Source organism: Aotus nancymaae, unplaced genomic scaffold (assembly GCF_030222135.1).
Source record: "Aotus nancymaae isolate 86718 unplaced genomic scaffold, 86718_ANA_hifiasm-v0.15.2.pri h1tg000020l, whole genome shotgun sequence".
Taxonomy (NCBI): domain Eukaryota; kingdom Metazoa; phylum Chordata; class Mammalia; order Primates; family Aotidae; genus Aotus; species Aotus nancymaae.
In genome coordinates this window covers 13,667,991-13,690,910 of record NW_026988432.1, presented here as the reverse complement: position 1 = coordinate 13,690,910, position 22,920 = coordinate 13,667,991, and the positions used below count along the sequence as shown (strand labels likewise).

Sequence of the window (22,920 nt, the reverse complement as noted above, 5' to 3'; positions counted from 1 at the left end):
TTCTTTCTCTCTCTCTCTCTCTCCTTTTTCCCTCGTGCTCTCTCTCTTCTTTTTACTACTACCAGATATTGGAAATTCCCGAGAAACAGGTGGATTTCTTCCCTTGTGCCCCCACTAGATGTTCTGCGTTGTTTCAACCATTTTCATGGAATCTTGGAATCGGTATGCTGGTGGCTCCGGGTCTTTGGCTCTAGATCGTCTACTCATCCCCAGTCCCTAAATGTTTACAAACATCTTTGACTGTCTTTGTTACAGGTTCACCTGGTATGGTGTGTTCCACGCATCTCAAATGGAACGTGGCATATTCCCGTTCCGGCCTGACTCCTCATATAAAATTCCAGTGGTTCATGACCCACCCTGAGTATGAAATTTATAACAGCTAGGCGCCTCGGGACTTGGCCCTCCTGTGCGCTATCCCTATGTGAGCAGTCCGTCTGCTCGGCAATCCCAGCCCCCACTTCTCTATTGCAGACAATCCCTCTGCCATTAGCAGTCCCTGGCCCATGGTGGTGGCCTACCTGCCAGTTCCCCAGCCTCTTTTCAGACCAAATACTGAAGCAGGTCATCTTTCTGAAGCCCCAATGCACTCACATGAGATGTTTGTTTAAAAACACCGCATGTTCTCTCTCATAGGTGGGTGCTGAACAACGAGAACACATGGACACAGGGAGGGGAGCATCACAAACTGGGGTCTGTCGAGGGGAAATAGGGGAGGGACAGCGGTGGGTGGGGAGTTGGGGAGAGACAGCATGGGGAGAAATGCCAGATATAGGTGATGGGAAGGAAGGCAGCAAATCACACTGCCATGTGTGTACCTATGCAACAATCTTGCATGTTCTTCACATGTACCCCAAAACCTAAAATGCAATAAAAAAACAAAACAAGATAAAACAAAACAAAAAACCATGCATGGCTTTCCAGACCGTAATCTCAAGTTCAGACTCCTAAATGTGGCATAAGGGGTCCATCCTGTCTCACTACCACGTGGCTCACAGGAAACCCTGGAGCCCCACCCCATGGGGCCCACAAAAACCATGCCCTTTGTCTTCCTGTCACACTCTTGGCACCTGCTAATTCCTCAGCCTAAAATTTGCACCCCTCTTACACCACCTACAGAATACCTGCCCAGCTTTTAAAGCCAGCTTTTCTGGAAAGTCTTCCCAGGCTTCTATAGAGTTTTTGTTTGTTTGTTTTTGCTTTTCTGAGGGCTTCCTTAGCACTTGGAAAATTATCCTGTTATAGAGCACCTGACTAGCTTGAAACTACGCATTTCTATATGTGTCTTCTCCAGGGTGTAAGCTTCTGGTCAGAGATTATGGAGTTTATTCTTCATTTTCTCCTCCCCAAACAGGTAGTGAACGTTCAACACAAATGCTCTTTGAATAAATTCACTTTTGGATGTTGTATGGGGAAGCGGGAGTGGAGGAGGGAGTTCACAGATATTTGGGGCTCCCAGGAGGAGAATGATACCACAGACTTAGAAACAGAAGACTTGCTTTTGAGGCTTTCACTTTTTCTGTGAGTCCTATGGACAGTATTTAATTGCCTTTGTCTTTGTCTGTTCCCCTGTAAAGGAAAAACTAGTTTAATCCCAATTTATTTGGTTGGTTGGAAATGAAAACTTCTGATTCCTGTGTTTTTATAACACAATCTAATTGTGGCACTGGCACCTAAAGTAATATTTTGTATTATATTAAAATCAATTGCTGTTTTGATATGTTGGGTAAAGTCCATTTTGTTTAAATTCCAACCCTTTCAAAAGCTATGATGTCCAAATGAGATTGGAGCACTAGGAAGACAGGGAGGAAGAGTCATTCTGTTACCTGGTTTTGTCCCCTGCCTGCTGACCTGAGCAGAGGCCATCAGGGTGCACTTTTGTGTAAGTGTATGCATATGTATTGTGGCTGCAGGGTAGATATTGATGGGAAATACTACATACTGACCAGCACCTGAGTGTTGAAAAGGAATGGAAGTGGAGAAATGAGATGAAGGAAGAGGAAAGATGGAAGAAATCAGAAGTAGCAGTTTGCAATTAAGAGCAATTAAAATGTAAAGATGAGATTGATATAATAATTCAGTTCATTCAGAACTTTTAAACTATTGATTCAATAGCTCAGACAGGATGATGAAACCCACCTTCAGACACACACACAGACACCCATCCCCACCTAGGTTCATGCTTGCCTCACCCTGAGTCCAAAGCTCTTAGTTTGGATCAAATCCAAATTTATTTGTGTCTTTGTCTTACCCAGTTTACCAAATTCTCTCCGAGTTTCTTTGGTGCCACCTTCTGGTGGACCCACTTCTATGAAGTTTGAATATTCCTTCCTGCCTCCCAGTCTCTGAAATATCCTCAAGTGTGAGATGAGGTTGTGGAGGGCCTGGAACTTGCCTCCGCAGCCTCCTCTGCCTTCTAACATCTGCAGGCCCTTGGATAAGCTCTGGAGAGGCCTTATGAGGTGAGGATAGTGAGGAACTGGAACATTTTGTTCTATAATAAACAACCTATTTAGAGTACTGTGGTGCACACTATGCCATGATTGTATTTTCTTGATTGACATTTATTTTACTTATTTTGTTTTTTTTTTGAACCCTAAACCTAACCCTAACCCTAACCCTACTTTTTTTTTTCTGAACTACACTAACATTTATTTTAAACTTTAAAGAATGTGTGCTGCTTTAGGCTGTTGTTCTATATTTAGAATGTTGCTTTTACACTTTTAAAAACCATAAGCTCACTCTTTTGTTTCAGTAATAATAGACACTCCCCTGTTTAAAAATATCTTAGGAGGAAGCCTTAAGCAAGACATCCAACAGTGAAGATGCTTTAATATACTTGTTTCTCACTTCCCTGTCTCAGCCACTCAATTCCCCTTTCCTCTCTTGCCCTAAGAGACCCAGCACCTGTCCAAGACCCCCACTAAGGAGATACAGTTTCAAAGCTGCTGCACCAGGCACTTTGTAGGCCACTGGGAAACTGGATGATACTCCGTCTGTTTATAGAAATGAACACATGCACGATGATTTATATCTCTAGGAAGAGTTTCCAGGACTTTTCATTTTGCTCATTTGCTAATTTTCCAAACTAGAGCATATTTTTCTTGTTTTACTGTACATTTTTTTTCAGTTAAAATTATACATGTTTATGAAAAAAAGGATAATAGAAAAAATAGCTTGTAGGATCATGACATTATGGATGATGGTTTGTCCTTTTATTTTCTCAAATGCTCTCAATTGTAAGAGCAAAAAGGCTCAGGGAAATTGAGATGAGTTGTTGAACTGTAATATTTTATGAAATAATAGCCTAAGTTTTTATAAGGTTTAATAGAAATAATTAATGTAGAATTTATAAAAATGTACTACTAATAATTAAGAGTAAGCTATAATAACTTTTTAGCACTTTAAGCAAGGTGCCGGCCTAGGTTAGGCTCCTGCCTTCCACAGAACTGGTTGATAGGGATACTGTCTCTCTTGATGATTACATTTCAAAGGGATGGCGTCCAGGTCTTTGAGAAAGACTGTCCGGGGATGTAAAACTATCAAGAAGCTTTTAAAAAGATTTACATCTCAAAAGGGCTGATAAAGAATTTACAATGACAATTTATCTAAATAAAATGCTTTCAGAAAAAGGAAGAAAGGCCTAAGAGGCAGGAGGAAGCCTGTTTAGTTTTTTATTTAGTCAAGTTTAGCTTGTCTAAAGTTTATTCAAGCTGTGGGGAATGTTAAGACCCTCTTAGCCAGGTTGAATCCAAAAATCAGTGCATCTAATTAAAAGTGCTCACCCAGTGACAAGACTAGGGCTTCATATTTTATATCCATGCCTATGGGCTTTCTTTGCAACTCCATAACCCAGTTTCAGCAACTCTTGGGGAAAATGGGGCATATTTTAGGAGTCACCTTGAAAAGTAATTTTTTTTTTGTCTTTCCAGTAGCCCCATATTTTAGGTCCGCCTATCTCAAAGAAAGCCTCCAAATTTGGTAAAATGTATCTAGCTGTTTTCATGGGACATGATGACAGAAATACAGTTTTTATTAATGAAGAATTGTATTTATAAGTTTTAGAACATTCTTTATAGATTATGTTGGAGATATTAAACTGAAAGATAATTAGGAGCAATAGGAGGATTTTGTGTAATGATTAAGAATTCAGGCTCTGGAAACAATCTGTGGGTCCCAGGTGTTTATGGCTACCTGAGGGTTCTGGAATGAGTTACTAAACCTCACTCAGTCTTCTCATCTCTAAAGTGGGGGAGTAACTACGTGTTACTGACCTCAATGTGTTATTGGGTGATAATGGAAAGTGCTGAAAACAGTGCCTGGCACCAAGATCTTTTTTTTTCTTTTCATTTTTTTGAGATGGAGTCTCACTCTGTTGCCCAGACTGAAGTGCAGTGGTGCCATCTTGGCTCTCTGCAGCTTCCACCTCCTGGGGCTGAAGTGATTCTCCTACCTCAGACTCCCAAGGAACTGGGATTACAGGTGCCTGCCACTATGCCTAGATAAATTTTGTATATTTAGTAGAGATGGGGTTTCACCATGTCGGCCAGGCTGGTCTCGAACTGCTGAACTCAAATGATCAGACCACCTTGGCCTTCCAAAGTTCTAGGATTACATGTGTGAGCCACTGCGCCTGGCCACACCAAGATGCTGCTACACCAAGGGAGGAAGTAAGCAGGTCTGGCAGGGTGTCTGTGCTTCTGTTGCTAAAAGGGGTACCTACCAGTCGTGGGCTCTGAGATTGGTTATTTTGTGAATAAACCAGTGCTTTGTTTCCTATTGGTGTGGTAACACTTTACACCACAAATGCAGTAGCTGAACACAACCCACATTTATCTTACAGTTCTGGTAGTCCTAAGTCCAAAATGGTATAGCAGAGCAATGTTATTTTCTGGAGTCCTCAGGAGAAAATCTGTTTCTTTGCCTTTTCTGACTTCTCGAGGAGGTTGCATTCCTTCATTGGTGGCTCCCATCCCTCTGACCTCTGCTTCCATCCTCACGTCTCCGTCTCCATCTCTGACCCTCCTGCCTCTCTCTTATAAAGGACCCTTGGGATTCCATTAAGTCCACTGGGATAACTCAGGATAATCTCACATGTTAAAATACTTAATTGAGTACCATTTGCAAAGTCCTTATTGCCAGGGAAGATAATGTAGTCACAGGTTTTGGGAATTAGGAGTGAAAACCTCTGGAGGGGGGTTATTCCACCTGCCATCTCAGCGTCCACTGACTGTGGGAAGAATGACCACATGGCTACAGGAGGGCTTGGCTGATGTGCTTCTGTGCTGTGCCTTTGATGCAGACCTTCCCTGATGGATGACCTCTGTGAAGCAAATGGCACTTTTGCCATCAACTTATTTAAAATATTGGGGGAAGAAGACAGCTCAAGAAACGTATTCCTCTCTCCCATGAGCATCTCCTCTGCCTTGGCCATGGTCTTCATGGGGGCAAAGGGAAGCACCGCAGTCCAGATGTCCCAGGTATTTGTGCTTGTTGCAAAGGAAGAATGGCGTGTTTCCCTTGTTCTTTCATAGAGCTGTCTCTCTGTACTTTTGCTCCAGCCAATGAAAGCCTGTGGAACTGGAGGTGGAAGGAGAAGCAGCTTAGCAGTGGAGAAGAGCAGAAATGGGTAGAAAGGTGAAATGTGTTGGGAGGTCACCTCCTCTGATGTTTATGGGAGAAATCAAGTCATAGTTATTTTATCTAGATCAAATCATCAATACAGTCTGGCAAATTCACATTTTTGATAAGTAAGATAAACTATAATTCTGTCTCACAAAAAGGCAAAATATTCCAAACCTGTTAAATAAGTTTAAATATTTTAAACTTTTGCTAACATTCTATTTTAAATAGACGTGCAGCTGTGTAGATTAACTTTTTGTTAAGCGGGTTATTTTTAGTGCATGATTATGCATGCTGGAAAAGGAACGTAACACAAATGTGGACTTAAACCTTCTGGAGTGATTTAGAGGATGTATAATCCGTTTGGTCCAAAATGGTGATGTATCACCTTATCTGCAAACAAGGAAGGGGATAGTACTTTAGGAGCCGTTCTCTGGCCATTGGTGAAAATGTCCCAGAAAATTGCTAAATGGATATCACTTTGCCACCAGTATCAGGGGTATATGGATAATCTCTTAAAATGCACTCAGCGACCCCGGTTGACATCCTCTTGTGGTTGTTTCTTTCAACTGATTGGAGAAGTGAGGCTTTGGACTGGGGGTGACTGGGAGATACAGGAACAACCTTAATCTCACTCTGACTTGACATTTAATTTATAATATGGGCTGGAGAACTTCTCTAAAATTGCAGATGAAACACTTTTGATTTTATTTCTGCTCTTGTTTGTATTTCCCGAGTCATAATTCATCCCAGTTACTTCCCTTTTTCTGTTCTGCCTTTTCCCTGAAGTATCGCACACTGCCTTGTTGGCGTGAAAAAATTTTCTAGACTGGTGGTTCTCACCTCCGGGGTGGGAGGTGGGGGTCAGTGGGTGAATTTTTCCTTCCTGGGGACCCTTGCCAAGATCTGGAGTTTTAGATCCCATAACTGAGAGGTGCTACTGACATCTAGTGGATAGAAGCCAGAAATGCTGCAAAAATCCTGCAGTGCTTATATGAGACAAGGAAGTGTCCTGGCCCCAAATGTGAATGCTGCATTGCCCAGGTTGAGAAACCCTGTGCTAGGCAATTAGGCCGAGACTTTTTAAAATAGGGTCCTGTGTGCCTTTTTTTTAGTGCAGATATTTGTTTGGAGATAGCTCTTTGGGAGAGTATAACGGCAGTATTTATTACAGGTCAGTGTTGGTTTCTATTGCCAGGCACTTTGTTTATACGAAGACGGAGATATTCACCAAGGTTTCCAGTCACTTCTCCGTGAAGTTAACAGAACCGGCACTCAGTACTTGCTTAGAACTGCCAACAGACTCTTTGGAGAAAAGACGTGTGATTTCCGTCCAGTAAGTAGTACTCATATATTGCTGAAAAAGAAACAGAAAATAAGTTAGACTACAGAAGAACAGAGAATAAAGTACAACCATGCTGACTTAAAATATGCTTGGAATGGCTGTGTGTGGTCACTCACGCCTGTAATCCCAGCACTTTGGGAGGCCGAGGCAGGCGGATCACCTGGGGTCAGGAGTTCGAGACCAGCCTGGCCAACATGGCGAAACCCCATCTCTACTAAAAGTGCTCCAGCCTGGTTGAAAAGAGTGAGACTCCATTTCCAGAAAAAAAAAGTGCTTGGAATTACACTTCTACAATTATAATTTTAGATTTTTTTTTGAAATGAAGTCTAGCTCTGTTGCCCAGGCTGGAGTGCAGTGGCACCATCTCAGCTTACTGCAACCTCTGCCTCCCAGATTCAAGCGATTCTCCTGCCTCAGCCTCCCGAGTAGCTGCAATTACAGGTGCCTGCCACCATGCCTGGCTAATTTTCATATTTCTAGTAGAGATGGGGTTTCATTGTGTTGGCCAGGCTGGTCTCGAACTCCTGACCTCATGATCTGCCTACTTGGCCCCTCAAAGTGTTGGAATTACAGGCATGAGCCACCGTGCCCAGCCTATAATTTTAGATTTTATGATGGCTTCTGACTTACGTCCTTTGTAAATTGTTTTTGTTACACCTGTCCCTGTTATCAATGCCAATATGTCCATTCTTCTGCACCCAGCCCTGCTTCTTCCCCTTAATTACTTATCCCTGAGTGACAACGACATTCCACACACTAGACAGAGCACCTGTGCAGCCCCATGTCTGGCTATTGGGTTGCTTCCTGCTGAGACAGCCTCTCAAATTCTCTTAAAGTTGCCCCCTCTTCTGAATTGCTTCTACAACTAACACAATCATCTTTCTAAAATGAAAATCTGTTCATAAAACTGAGGTTTTAAATCTAAGTAGTTTCTATTTACTTTGGCATATGATTCCAAGGTTCCCTAGTCCAGCCTGTCATAACATAATCAGCGAGGTCCCAAAATTATGCCACATAATATTCAGGGTGATGCTGTCATATGAGGTGAATTATCTGGGTTTTAATGTATTGGGTACAGGCCTTTTCTGATTGGATCCCAACTTACATTTCAAGGCTCTTCCCCTGCCACTGTTTTCCTGAATTCCCTCCCTGATACACATAAGCACACGTACACGTGTGCACACATGCACACAAACATGCATGCAATTCACATATGTGCATGTGCACAAGCACTCAGATGTACACATGCGCACACACGTATGAACCCAGTTACACACACACTATGATCCAGGCCTATCACGCTCCACTCCCATGGGGCCTTCCTTGCTCTGTATTCTTCCAACCAACCGTATGACCCAGATCTAAAATGCTTTTTCCTTCTTTGAAGTTCAACATGATTTCTTAACAATCTAGTTCCCTTATAAAGCCTCTCATTCAGCCAAAATCACAGTGCTATAGTTGGTGCTGGTGATGCAAAGTGAGTAAAAGCGTGTTAGACTGCCTAATGAAGGAAACAATATTGAAGTCAGTGCAGGGTGTTTGACAGGGATGCTCTTGGGCTGCTCTGTGGATAGTGGCTGCTCATAATGTCCTGTAAGTGTCTGGGTGTCTCATCTGCCTCTCACCAGGCTGTGGACCTCCTCAAGCCAAGCATCTTGCCCAGTACCAGGGAGGAACAGGTGACCCATACATTTTTGTTAACTGCATGCATGCACCTTAAAGTGCGGTGTGAACTGTCCAAACATTTATGGTAGAAATGCAGTAAGAGAAAACAAAATGCTTTTGCATTTGTGGGAAGCTTTACCAAATGAGACCAAACTCGGTGTTTTGTGTTTGTAGGACTTTAAGGAATCCTGTCAGAAGTTCTATCAGGCAGAGCTGGAGGAGCTGTCCTTTGCTGAAGACACCGAAGAGTGCAGGAAACATATAAATGACTGGGTGGCAGAAAAGACTGAAGGTGAGAGAGTTTCATTTCCGTGGATTGGAATTGCTATGCAACGAGGCTGAGAGTGGCTGGGACGGGACCTCCAAGGTGTCGCCACTGTGACCTGCTTATCACAGGCCTGTTTGTGTGTGTTGGCTGAGTTTGCAGGCCAACAGTGCAATTCTGTCATTTCTTATCAGATCACCAATTACCGATTTCTAAAACTAGTGTTGAATGTCAGACCTCCTCCCCTATGGACCATGCTGGAAAATCCCTGGAAAATGGTTCCTCCTTGGAATCTTCTGTCTGAGAGGGCTTTCTATGCTTGGAGGCGGAATGGCATTCAGTTAAGTTGCAGCCTAGAGAGGGCAACATTTGTTCTATCATGTTATCTCCCCGTGGCAATGGGGACAGCTCAGTAGTTTGATCTGCAGCCTTCTCCCTCCTTTTGAACTACATTTGCTCTCAGAGTGTGGCCTGTTCTGAATTTGCTCCCAATTCTAGAGGTGCAGCTAACACAGAGCCTGCAGTGTTCCCTGCCCAGACCACACTCCATCCCACTAGAAATATTTCTGCCAGTTCTTGACTTCAGTAAGAAAAGGGAGGAGGGGACACATACTTTAAAGCATCCTAAATACCTAACGAGTAATTTCAATACTTGTAAACAGTGGAGGAATTAAGTCACTTATTTAAAGTGTCAACCTAGCAGATATTACTGCATCCATTCCATCTCTATGGTACAACCACCGTGTGTGTAGCAGAAGTAATACCCGTGATTCTACTGGAAGCCAATAAAATAATTACCGTGGGAAGGGAAGAACCTTTGGTGTTTTCATACGTCATCTGTCCAGTGGTCTCTCCAGTTGTTACAGCAGTACTGACACCTGAGGAACCTAGAAGCTTCTCCACACCTTCCCCCTCCCTTCCGTGTACCCGTCACATCTCTTCCAGGGCTGCTTATGCCCTTTCTTCCCTTAGGCTGACTGCCCACATTTCCCCAAGAATATTAGAGCTGGAGGGGACCTTGGAGATGACCTTGTTACCCTTTCATTGGACAGCTCAACTTGGGCCCCTCTATTCCATGCCCCTAATTCCTTTGCCCCATTCACTCCTTTCAGAGGCTGTGTTTTCCCATTGGCAGGTCTGTGTTCTCTCATCCTTTGGAAGCCTTTCCTTGTCTGATGAAGCTTGAATATATGCATAGAGCAGTGATCCTCAACCAGAAGTGGTTTTGCCCTCCAGGTGCCATTGGATAATAGCTGAAGACAGTCTTGGTTGTCAAATTGGAAGAAATGGTGCTGGCTGAACATCCCACAATGCACAAGACAGGTCCCATAACTAAGAATTATCTGGTTTAAAATGACAGTAGTGGTGAGGCTTAGACATGATAGTGCCAAGGCTGACTGTCCCATAGTCAGAATCAGGACTCTGGGGTGATGTTCTCAGTTCAGCCACTTGTTACCTGTGTGCACTAGGCAAAAAGTCTGGTAAATACTCTGATCCTGAATTTCTACATCCATAAATTGAAAGCAAAAGGATAGTTGCCCTACCTACTTCAAGATTTTTTTCTTAAGCATGAACAATACACTGTGTATGCCACACTGCTAAATAGAACACCATCACCCAATTCGTCAGGTGGCAAGAAAGACAGAACTCCAGCCTGACTCTCAACCAGGCCTTTGCTTTATATATCAAAGAGATTTTTGTAAAACAATGTTTATTTCTCCCCCCTCCCCAATTGCAATAACCTCTCACATTCTTTATAGGTAAGATTTCAGAGGTGCTGGATGTTGGGACGGTTGGTCCCCTGACAAAACTGGTCCTTGTGAATGCCATCTATTTCAAAGGAAAGTGGAATGAACAATTTGACAGAAAGTACACAAGGGGAATGCTCTTTAAAACAAATGAGGTAGGGAAAGATTTTTCAGCGATACTGCTACTTTCCTAAAGTAGTATTGCAGGAAATTCTCAAAAAGTGAATAATTTATTTGAAATAATCATTTTTAATCTATTCTGTTCTATTCTTTTATTTTATTTTATTTGAGACAGAGTCTCGTTTGGGCACCCAGGCTGGAGTGCAGCGATGAAATCTCAGCTCACTGTAGCCTCAACCTCCCAGGCTCAAGTGATTCCCCAACCTTAGCCTCCCAAGTAGCTGGGACTATGGGTGCACACCACCAGGCCTGGCTAATTTTTGTATTTTTTGTAGAGACAAGGTTTTGTCATATTGCCCAGGTTGGTCTCGAACTCCTGGTCTCAAGTGATTCACCCACCTCATCCTCCCAAAGTCCTGGGATTACAGGCGTGAGCCACTATGCCTGACTTTTTTTTCTGAACAAATTTAATGCCTCTTGTATATCCTTAATGGCAGAAGGAGGAGAGAAACAAAAATAATTTTTGTATTGATAGTTTTGTTTTTCCATCTTTGGTCAAATCTACTTTCCATCTCTGGTCATATGATTTGGATTGGAGGAAAATTTCTAAGCCTTGGAATTATGTTTGCATGATGCTATTTACTGACTATATTTACTTAGACACTTTTTTGCAATATCAGTGGCAACTATGCCTATTTATTGCCTTAAAATTCCAGGTTATACAATCTTGGAACACAAGAAAAAGGTGTTAGCAGATTTAAAATCTAACTTTAAAAACATCTTTCTGCATTCCCTTTTGAATATGAAAATGGCTGGTATCAATAGTTCTTAGCTTGGGATTTGACATCCATCAACTTGATAATTGCATTTTGCACAAAGATATGAAAGTTAAGAATATATTTGATGCATGCTTTAAAAACAGCAGACTTTACACATCTTGTCAAGGTCCCCTTCCCAAGAAAACCACGGCCATAAAACCAGTTCTACAGCTGGGCAACTTCTCAGAGTTTGGACTATACGTCTTTTCTAACCAGATCCTTCAGCCCAAGGGCCTGAACACTAGTTAATGCTCCTTGTAACTTAGATAAATGAGTTTTAGTTAGAAACTTCCATGGGAAAGCTTCTCTATGAATGTCCTCTAAAAAGCAAACACAACGTCTACTAAGAATAATGTAGATTTTTATGTCCTTCTCCATTTACCAAACTGTTTCTTTCTTACCTGGTAATATTTGATCTGCTGGAACCATAGCTTGTTCTATATTCAGTACTAAGATGTACTAATGAAGATTTTACATCCATTAGCATAAATGTGCAGAAACAGTAATTATACACACCTAGAGTTTCTGTGAGTTAGACATATCTTATTTTTAGTAAATTATGCCCATTTTTCAGTAATCTAATTTTAATTGCATGTTTCTATTAGGAAAAAAAGACAGTGCAGATGATGTTTAAGGAAGCTAAATTTAAAATAGGGTATGTGGATGAGGTGCACACCCAGGTCCTGGAGCTGCCCTATATGGAAAAGGAGCTGAGCATGGTCATTCTGCTTCCCGACGACAACACAGACCTCGCCGTGGTAAGCTCTGGGCAATGAGTCTGAGTTTCTATGGAATCCAGCTGAGCTCATTTCTTTACATCCATCTACAACTGGCATTTGAGGAGTTTCCAGTTGGGGTTATTACAAATAGTGCTGCGTGAACATCATTGCATGTCTTTTGTTGAACATGTTCATGCATTTCTGTTGAGTGTATACGTATATGAGTGGACAAGTTTTGATGAAGCTAAGAAGAGAGAGTTCCAAATATATTATTATTTGGAACATTATTCTTTATTGTGCATGGAAGGTCTACTTGAAGGCCCAGTGATTATCACACAGAAGTCCTAGAAGAAGAGTAGGGATCAATCTGGGCAGTGATTCTCAAACATTAATGCACCTATGATTCTAGTGATCTTGTTAAATTGCAGATTTTGATTCAATAGAGTGTGGCCTGAGATCTTGCATTTATAACAAGATTACAAGTGATACAGATGCTTAGAACCACACTGAATAGCGAAGGTCTAAAGCACAGGTGGGAAATTTACCTTATACAAGAGGAGAGAAGTCTTACTATGACAGAAAAGGAACAGAGTCCAGGAAGGGGAAAAGTAAACTTGCAAGGTAGGAGGAGCAAGACCAATGGTTCACTAGTAAACCAGCTCTGGGAGGTGGGAGAAGCCTCCATTTGTAAAGTTTGCTGATTCTCATGACATGGTAAATACTCACACCATGGCTGACTTTAGGCTACCAAGGGTTTAACAATTGATAGGAGCCAGCTCTGGCACACCAATGCACAGGATGTCGAGGATGGGCTGATTGATTTCTCTGGCTTCCTTTTGGAATCAGAAAGCTACTGCCCTAAGTCAGGGATGACATTTGTCATCCCTTATGAGAAAATTAGGAGAGTCAAAATCAAAACAATGCTCACTGGAGAGGAGCACTCACCGGGACTCCAGTTGGTAAAGGGAAGGGAAGAGGCAAGTGGAAGGCCCTTCTCCATTTTTTCTTTCTACCTTATTGATAAATAGAATGAGTGATGGATTTTGAAGAATTTGAAGCTAACTCCAGGACAGGCAGAGGACAGACAAGGACGCCAGATGAAGTCTTGTTAATTCCCCATTTCTCCCTCGTGCTGCTTCCTTCTCATGCCTCCCTTCATCTTCAGATGAAACCCGATTCCCTCTCTTTTACTCCGAAAGAGTTGCCCTCTGATTTAACCCTGAATAGCCCCCGCTTAGACTCAGGCAGAGTTCTAAGCCAAGCTTTTTGTCTTTTGTCAGTCTCTCCCACTCATAGTAATGTGTATTCCATGAAAATTAGTGTAATGATTTGGTTAGAATGTTCTAAACTGTTAAAAAATATTTTTTTTAACATTTGAAAGGAGTTAGATATAAATTGTTTTTATTAAAAATTTCTGCCTGTCTCAGGTGTTTACCAGCCCTTTTACTTTTGTCTCTGTAAGACTTGGAGAATACGAGAGTTTGGGAGAAAATCTTGGTGTGTTTATAAAAGAAAATATCTGTAGATTTTCTTGGACCAGAACCTACCATTTCGTTGCATGCCATTGGGGGAGGGGTAATAAGTGAATGTGTGGGTACCAGGCTATCGTCATCTAAATTTAAGGTTTGACTCTTTCTTATTCTAGGTGGAAAAAACACTTACGTATGAGAAATTCAAAGCTTGGACAAATCCAGAAAAGTTGACAAAAAGTAAGGTTCAAGTTTTCCTTCCCAGATTAAAGCTGGAGGAGAGTTATGACTTGGAGCCTTTCCTTCGAAGGTTAGGCATGATCGATGCTTTTGATGAAGCCAAGGCAGACTTTTCTGGAATGTCAACTAAGAAAAATGTGCCTGTGTCCAAGGTTGCCCACAACTGCTTTGTGGAGGTCAATGAGGAAGGCACAGAGGCTGCCGCAGCCACGGCTGTGGTCAGGAATTCCAGGTGCAGCAGAATAGAGCCGAGATTCTGTGCAGACCACCCTTTCCTTTTCTTCATCAAGCACCACAAAACCAACTGCATCTTGTTCTGCGGCAGGTTCTCTTCTCCTTAAAGGGGAGCAATTGCTGTACAATTGCCTTCTGCCTACCTTGCCTTAATTAACATGCCATGTGACCCAGTTGGTGCAGTGACTTCAATGCCAAAATAAAGCATGTGTACCCGGATAGTGTGTGAATGTCTTTGCCAAAGGTTCCAGGGCCACTGAGAATAACTGAGGCCTCATATGCATGACATTTGGGGCTGTAAAGGCTACGCTGATTGTGGAGTGTTCGGGGGTGCCTGCCATTGCCTCTGCCTTCACCTAAGTCTGTGCCCATTGCTTCAGGTGATCTTAAGGAGCATCTCAAGGCTCCAGGAGCCAGCCCTCTTTGTGTGCTTCCATCTGCCTAGCTCTGCCCACCACCACTGCCAGGCTCAACAGGAGATGCCAGTGCCCAGGCGACACTGCACACAAAGCCAAGGGTAAACCCTACAGAGTGAAGCTGCAGCCTCCCTGTGTCTCCTGTGCAGCTGAGATAGTGGTCTCCTATCACCGTCCACAGACAGCTCTGCATGTCCCCTGTCTCACGCAGTCCCTAATGAAAACAGCTCCCTCTCATCATAAGCCTCAGATACAAGTTCAGAGTCTCAGCATTGTGCCTCAGGACTGAGCTAGGAGACAAATATCTGAAAGCTGCTATGCCGTCTTTTCCATTCCTTTTCCCTCTTAAACACACAAAATACCAAAGGAACTTATACACCACACCACTGAGTCCTCTAACCAGTCATATATACTCATACATAGCTCAGACCTTTATTTAAAAAAGAATATCCGTACATTAACTTTTTTCTGACTAAAAATAAAATGTGTTGTGGCAGCAATTTGGAAACTACAGCAGTGTCCAAAAAAATTTAAGTCACCCACAATTCCAACACACAGCAATCACTGCTGTTAATAGCAATATACATCATTCCCTATTATATGCATGCAAATAAAAATTTATAAGCATTTTAGTACAAGTTAATCATACCCTTCAGTAGCTTATTTCTCCCCTTACTTATGAAGAACCTCCCTTAAGATCTTTCCAGGTCATCAATTTGATGTGCATAGTATTCCACTATATGGCTGGATTTCCAGAATTGAATCTAATTTTAGACTCAATTTTGAGTAATTAAATTATTTCTATTAATAAATAATGGATTATTTATTAATATTTATAATAAATATAAATAATAGATTATTTATTAATAACAAATATAGGCCAGGTACAGTGGTTCACATCTGTAATCCCAGCACTTTGGGAGGCTGAGGCGGGTGGGTTACAAGGTCAGGAGATTGAGACCATCCTGGCCAATATGGTGAAACTCCATCTCTACTAAAATACAAAACATTAGCTGGGTGTGGTGATGCACGCCTGTAATTCCAGCTACTCAGGAGGCTGAAGCAGGGGAATCGCTTGATCCTGGGAGGCGGAGATTGCAGTGAGCCAAGATCCTGCCACTGCACTCCAGCCTGGCAGCAGAGCGAGACTCCCTCTAAAAACAATAATAATAATAAAAAATATATATTACACTATTTTGGATATACTAAATATTTGTTCACATCCTAAATATATTTTTTTTAATTCCTGCGAATAGTACTGTCAAGATAAAAGTTGAGCACATTTTGAGACTTCTTCCAAATTGGTCCCTAGAAAGTTACACTGATTTATACTCTCAGTTATGTCACCATTGATACCACCACTAACTGCTGCCTGCCTTATTATTTTTTTAATGAGTTGGACTAAACAGTGGTTACTCCTGACTCTGTTTTTGATTGACAGTTAGCAGTTACATGAACCGTTCATTTTTACAGCTCTTACTTAAATTTGACCAAGCTAGAATATATTGTGTTAGGCCACATTCATTCCAGGGATCATGTTTTCCAAAGCAGGTTTGGGCAAAAATTAATCCACAGGACTGAAAGGTTACATCTATGAGTTTTGTTCCCACTTCCACCTCTAATTTGAAAAATACTTCATACTTTTATTGCCGTACCATCGACACAGAATACATTTCACATGTTTAACCTATACAATAAGTTCTGACACACGTTTTCCATGAAACAAACCATCACTATATTCAAGATAGTGAACCCATCTGTCACACTCCCAAATTCCTTCTTGAATCTTTGTAATTTCCCTCTCTTCCTTCTCCCTCTCTCTGTCCTATCCCACCCACTAACCTGCTCAGGCAACTACCAATCTTCTTTCCGTCACTATAATTTGCATTTTAAAAGAAATGTAAATACACAGAACCACAAATAATCTATGCTTTGTAGTACGACTCCTAACACTCAGTACAATTATTTTGAGATTTGTTTATGTTGTTGTATATATCAATAGCTCATTCCTTTTATTGGTAAGTACCATTTCTTTGTATAGGTAAACCATGATTTTTATCCATTTACCTGTTGATGAACATTTAGGTTGTTACCAAAATTTTGGCTATTGAAAATAAATTTTTTATGAACATTTATGTATGCATCTTTGTATGGACATATGTCTTCATTTCTTTTATATATATATAGAAGTAGAATGGCTGGGTCATATGGAAAGTGTAAGTTTAACTTTTTAAGGATCTGCCAAATTGCCTTCACAAAGTGGTAGTATTATTTCACATTCCCAGTAGAGCCTAGGAAAGTTCTAGTTGTTCTGCCTCCTCACTAATATTTGGTACTCCCAGTGTTGTTATTTTCAGTGTGCTCTGGCATTTCCCTAATGCCTAATTATGTTCGGCATTTTAAAAATTGTGCTTATTTGCCATTCATATATGGTCTTTGATGAAATGATGAAACGTCTCATTGACATTTTATTGCTTCTTGCTTTCTTTTTTTCTTTTTCTTTCTTTCTTTCTTTTTTTTTTTTTTTTTTTGAGACGGAGTCTCCCTCTGTCACCCATGCTGGAGTGCAGTGGCACGATTTTGGCTCACTGCAACCTCTGCCTCTTGGGTTCAAGCAATTCTCATGTCTCAACCTCTCAAGTAGCTGGGATTACAGGCACCCACCACCACACCCAGTTAATTTTTGTATTTTTAGCAGACACAGGGTTTCATCATGTTGGCCAGGCTGGTTTTGAACTCCTGACCTCAGGTGATCTGCCTGCCTCAGCCTCCCAAAGGGCTGGGATTACAGGCATGAGCCACCACACCTGGCCTTTGGTTTTCTAACTGTATTTTGAGAAATCTCATGTTATGATTTCCAAATCTTTTATCATATATGTGATTTGCAAACATTTTTCTCCCAGCTCATGGCTTCAGTTTTCATTCTTATAACAGTACCTTTAAAAAGCAGAAGTTCTTAATTTTGATGAAGTCCATTTTATTGTTTTGTTTCTTTGTTTATGCTTAATGCGTTTGCTGTCATATTGAAGAAATGCTTTGCCTAACCCGAGGTCACAAGGATTTCCTATGTTTCTTCTAGAAGTGTTACAGGATTTGATTTTCCTTTTTGGCCTATGATCAATTTCGAGTACATGTTTTGCATGTGATGAAAATGCCATCTGTCACTGAATTGCCTTTGCATCTTTGTCAACAATCTGTTGATCATGGAGGTGTGTTCTATTGATGGATTCTGTTGGTTTCCATTGATCTGTCTTGATGTCAGTTCCACATTGTCTGAATCGCCGTGGCTTAACAGTAAGTTCTGAAAACACTTAAGTGACGTAAGTCTTCCAACTTTATTTTTCAAAGTTGCTTTATTTGCTTTCAGTCTTCTGTCGTTCCCTGTGAATTTTATAATTTGCTTGTTCACTTGTACAAAAGTCTACTGCAATTTTAATTAGAATTGTGTGAATTCTAGACACCAGTTTGGAGAGAATAGACAGATTGAGTCTTCCATGAACAAGGCATGTTTCTCAATTTTTTGGGTTTTTATTAATTTATCTCAGCATCATTTTTGTAGTTTTTAGTATACAAATCTGATGCAATTTTGGTCAGATTTATCCCTAAGTTGTCCTATTTTGTGCTATTTTAAATGGTATTTCTTTTTAATTTCAATTTCTGATTATTTGTCCCTAGTATACGGAAATATAATACAGGGTTTTTATTTGTTCGTTTGTTTGTATCTCAGCCTCGTATCTTGCAAACTTGCTAAAATAACTTAGTTCTAATAGCTGCGTTTCTAGTTCCATGTCTGCTAATAAAGACAAATTTTCTTCTTTCTTTCCCATTTAGATAACCTTTTCTTTCCCGTGCCTTATTGTACTGACTTGATTAGAAGTAGTGAAAACAGACATCCTTGTCCTGTTCTTGATCTTAGAGGAAAGCATGAAGGCTCCCATCACAAAATGTGATATTAGCTATAGGCTGTTCATAGGTGTCCTTTAACAGGTGAAGAAAGTTTCTTTTATTCCTAGTTTGTTGTGTTTATAACAGGAAAAGATGTTGGATTCTGTCAAATGCTTTTTTTGCATCTTTTAGATGATCATATGTTTTTAATATTGAGATTAATTTTTGAATGTTGAAACAATTTTGCATTACTTGATGATGATGTAGTTCACATTTTGTCTAATATCGGATGCAATTTGTGAAAACAGTTTTAAAATCGCTCATCTCTGTTCATGAGAGACATTAATTTGTACTCTTCTTATTTTGTAATAGCTTTGTCTCATTTTGGTTTTAGATTATTCTGGTCTCAAAGAATGAGCTGAGGAACATACCTGCCTTTGCAATTTTCTGGAACAGATATTGTATAATTGGTATTATTTCATCCTTTAATGTTTGGTGAAGCCATCTGAGACTGGAGTGGCTTTATACTACAACACTAATTTCATTGATAGTGGACTATTCAAATTACATATTTCTTCTTGAGTTAGCTTTGATAGCTGGTGATTTACAAGGAATTTGTTCATTTTCTAGTCATAAAATTTAGTGGTGTAAAGTGGTTTATAGTTTCTTATTTTTCTTTTAATAGCTATGAAATCTGTAGTGATACCATCTCTCTCATTCCTGATATTAGTAGCCTGTGCCTTTTTTTTTCTTATATGATTGGTATGACTAGATGTTGATAAATTGTATTGCTCCTTCTCAGAACCAGCTTTTGGTTTCATTGATTTTCACTGTTGTTTTTCTGTCTGCAACATTGATTTCTCCTCCGATCTTTATTATTTCCTTTTTCTGATTACTTTACATTTAATATTTTCACCTTTTGAGTTTTTTTTAAGTTTTTTTAAAGATGAAAACTGAGGTCATTGACTTAACACTTTTCTTGGTTTTTAATACAGGTATTTACCACCATAAAACTTTCCCTAAGTATTGATTCAGAAATCAAGAAATTCTGATATCCTTTGCATTTTTTGTTCAGTTCATAATACATGCTGATTTTCCTTTTGATTTCTTTTTTTGAATCATGAATTATTTGAAAGTGTAATTTTTAGTTTCCAATTTTGACGATTTCCAAAGATCTTTATGTTATTGACTTCTATCTGAATCTCACCATAGTCAGATAACATATTTTTAGTGACTTGTATTCTTTTAAAATACTGAGATTAACTTTATGCCCCTAAATACAGTCTATCTCAGGAAATGTTCCACGATCCCTTGGAAAGAATGTGTACTCTGCTGTTTTGGGGTGTAGTGTTCTGTAAATGTCAATTCCGTGAAGCTGGTTGATAGTGTTGTTTGGGTCTTCTATATAATTACTGATGCTCTGTCTACTTGTTTTGGAAGTTGTTGAGACATGAGTGTTGACATGTCTTACTGTAACTATTGAGAGGTCCAGTTCTAGGTCAAAAATCCCAAGTGTGATCCCACAGGCCTGACCACAGGCAACTACAAGGCAGGCTGCGTGGTGGAGGCAGGGGAAGCTGCCCTCCCCACAGATTTGGTGCACAGCCAGCCATTGCAGTTTCTGGTGGGAGCTGCAGTGGAGGACTCAGGCGCCTGAGCCAGGCCATGCTTTTATGCATCTCTGCATTCTGAGCTCAGACAGCTCCACTCAGAACCCTCCTTATAAGCGGAGCAGAGGCCTTCACTGAGACACTGATCGGGAGCCTCTGAAGAGACTTTCTTATCAGGAGCCTTGAAGACACTTCTTGCACTCAAACTCAGCACTCAGTACTTTGCCACTTCTAGATCTTCCTCCCCCCATCCCATCCTCTCCTTCCCCCATCCCTGTTCCTCTCCTTGGCCCCGGGGTCCACAAAATGGCAGGAACCTTGGATTTGGGACTCCTAGGCAATGAGACAATTCTCCCTCCTCTGTTGCTGGTCATCTGACCCTTCCCGGTGCGGTTCCATGGCAAAAATAATGGCACCATGTCCGTGTAGCCTCTTCTTACATTATCACAAAAAGCAATAAAGCCTTAACTGTTACTTTCAGAGGAGCTGGTTGTCCTAATTCAACACCTTAACGCCTGGAAGTACATGCGTGCCCTCTTTCTCTCTCAATTTGAAGAAGAAGCAGAGTGGTCAATTAAACACAATGCCTTTTTGGAAAAACAAGCCTGAAAGTCCTTCAGGGCACTCCTACAGGTGCTAGTGATTTATTTGCAAGAGTCTGAGGGTACTGCAGGGCACTTGCCAGCCATGCCACCGGGTCTCTGGGAGGTGCCAGTGGACCCCACAGGACCCTTAGTGTGTTAATGCATTGTTTACAGAAACTTTTCGGTTCCGAGGAGGATCATTGGTCTTCGGCTGGGTACTACTTGGGCTCCGACAGATGTGGCAGGTTTGGTACACTGTGACAAGACCCATGTCATTGAAAAACATGTCTGACCCCCCTCGCAGAGGCCATAGCAGCCCCGCAAGTCACCCTGCTGGTCCTCTGGGTCTACAATGAGGGGTTGGGGGAAGCAGAGGATGAGACTATTCACCAGACTCAGATTTCAGGGATTTTTATGCCACTATTGCTGGTTATCAAGCCCAAGTAAACCTCATCAGGCCTTCTCAGTCTGTCCCGGACACAATCCAGAGATTTTAACAAATCCCTAAGACGTGGAAAAAGTGGCTGCTTCCAAGAAAACAATGATTGCAGAAGCAGTGTGACAATGATGACTATCAGGCGCCCTCTCCTGGAAGATCTAGGCAATGGCATTCCCAAAGAACTCTCTCAGCCTGATTATTCATTCAATAAAAGGGGTCTCAAAAGAGGAGATTGAAGGGTTTCCCACCAACATACCAGGCCATGGGGCGCCCAGCAGGAAGTCCACAAGGGTCTGCATGGTGATAGCCCCAATGACTGATTCAAGCGTTATGATTGTTGCCATACTTCCCAGTGACTCTGGAGATGAGTTGAAGAGCCTCACCATCCTCTCCCCAGACAGCTAGGCTTTTACAAATTAACAAGACTAGGGGTTAGGCTGAGGGCCCTCTGTCCCTAAGGATGACTGGAAGCCCTAGTCAATGTCAGAGTTCAGTGAGGAGGTGGGAGAAAATGTCCTTCTTAGGCATTTTGAACATCTGTGGACTGGTGCCTCTGATCCCCACAATCCCTGGTGCCAGGATGAAGGGGAAACAGATAATGTTCTCTGGTTTAGGGTCTGAGACCACCACCACCTGTTCTGTCTCTGGGAAGGGACCTTTGGGTCCTTAGAAGCCTTTATGTTATGGCCTTTATGTTAACACTGCATGTATTCTTGGTACAGATGTATTGTCTGTATGTGCCCCCGCTGGCCTTCACCTTCAACTCCTGATGGAAATTGCTGCTCTTAGAGTCACCTTAGTGGGACATGGGAGAGGCTGTGAATGTACCCAACTACCGTCACCTAGGCCATTGTACCCCCACTTGCTTTAGGTAGGAAAAAAATAACTCCTGTCATTGTGTCACCAAAAAATCAGGGATTCGACCTAGGTCCTTCTGTCCACTGCACAGAAAACCAATTACTGAGACAATGAGTACTGCAAAGACAAACGAAGGCTTTAATTGAATGCTGTAGCTGAGGAGATGGGAGGTCAGCTCAAACAGCAGGGAAGAAATGTAACTACGTATGGGAAAACAGGAATTAGGGAGAGGTAAGGAAGAGGAACTGGCCAACAGGAAGCAGGTGGTTGCTTAGGCCATCATGAAGGGTGGAGGGTCTGGTGTCTCATTATCCAGTGTGGAGACCTTGTGGGTTTCAGCTGCTTGATACTATCTGGGAGGACTAATGGTTGGCTTACTGAGAAAGTTGGGAGGATTAATTTATATGCTTATTTGAAAGAAACCATAAATATTAGTTCTATGGGACAATTGGGCTGGTTTCAATTTCTGAGCTTGAGGCAACGTTCCTCAGAAACTGTTCCTCATACAGTAGCTGTGTCTGGCCTGTGCACATGGCCTCAGGTACTGGTGACCCTCTGTCTATTGTAGGTGGCTCAAGGCTGTGGTGCCACTCTTTGCATTGGCAGTACCTGACATTTTGATTCTTACAGAGGCTACTGGAAGAAACTTGGTATGAAACAGTTGATATCGTCAATGCCTTTTTCAGCATCCTCCTTCATGGAGATGTCCAGGATCAACTTGCCTTTATGTGGAATGGGTCACAATACACCTTCAAAGTCCTTCCACAAAGTGACCTAAATTCCCCAAGTAGCTGCCATCGGTGAATAGGTCATGCTCTGGGGAGAGTTGCATGCCTGGAGGAAGCACTAGCCTTGCACTCTATTGATGACATCCTCCTGGTGGACC

The 22,920-nt window shown here is 41.5% G+C and overlaps 1 protein-coding gene across 1 annotated transcript; it reads left to right on the top strand.

The window, feature by feature from the left end:
* Positions 1-2,298: 2,298 nt before the first annotated feature.
* Positions 2,299-16,793, top strand: SERPINB8 (serpin family B member 8). Its single transcript, XM_012465383.3, has 7 exons — positions 2,299-2,459; positions 5,300-5,477; positions 6,818-6,955; positions 8,804-8,921; positions 10,655-10,797; positions 12,186-12,338; positions 13,945-16,793. Exons 1-7 carry the CDS (start codon positions 2,365-2,367, stop codon positions 14,347-14,349), a joined length of 1,230 nt encoding a protein of 409 aa, XP_012320806.2. The 5' UTR covers positions 2,299-2,364; the 3' UTR covers positions 14,350-16,793.
* Positions 16,794-22,920: the final 6,127 nt, after the last annotated feature.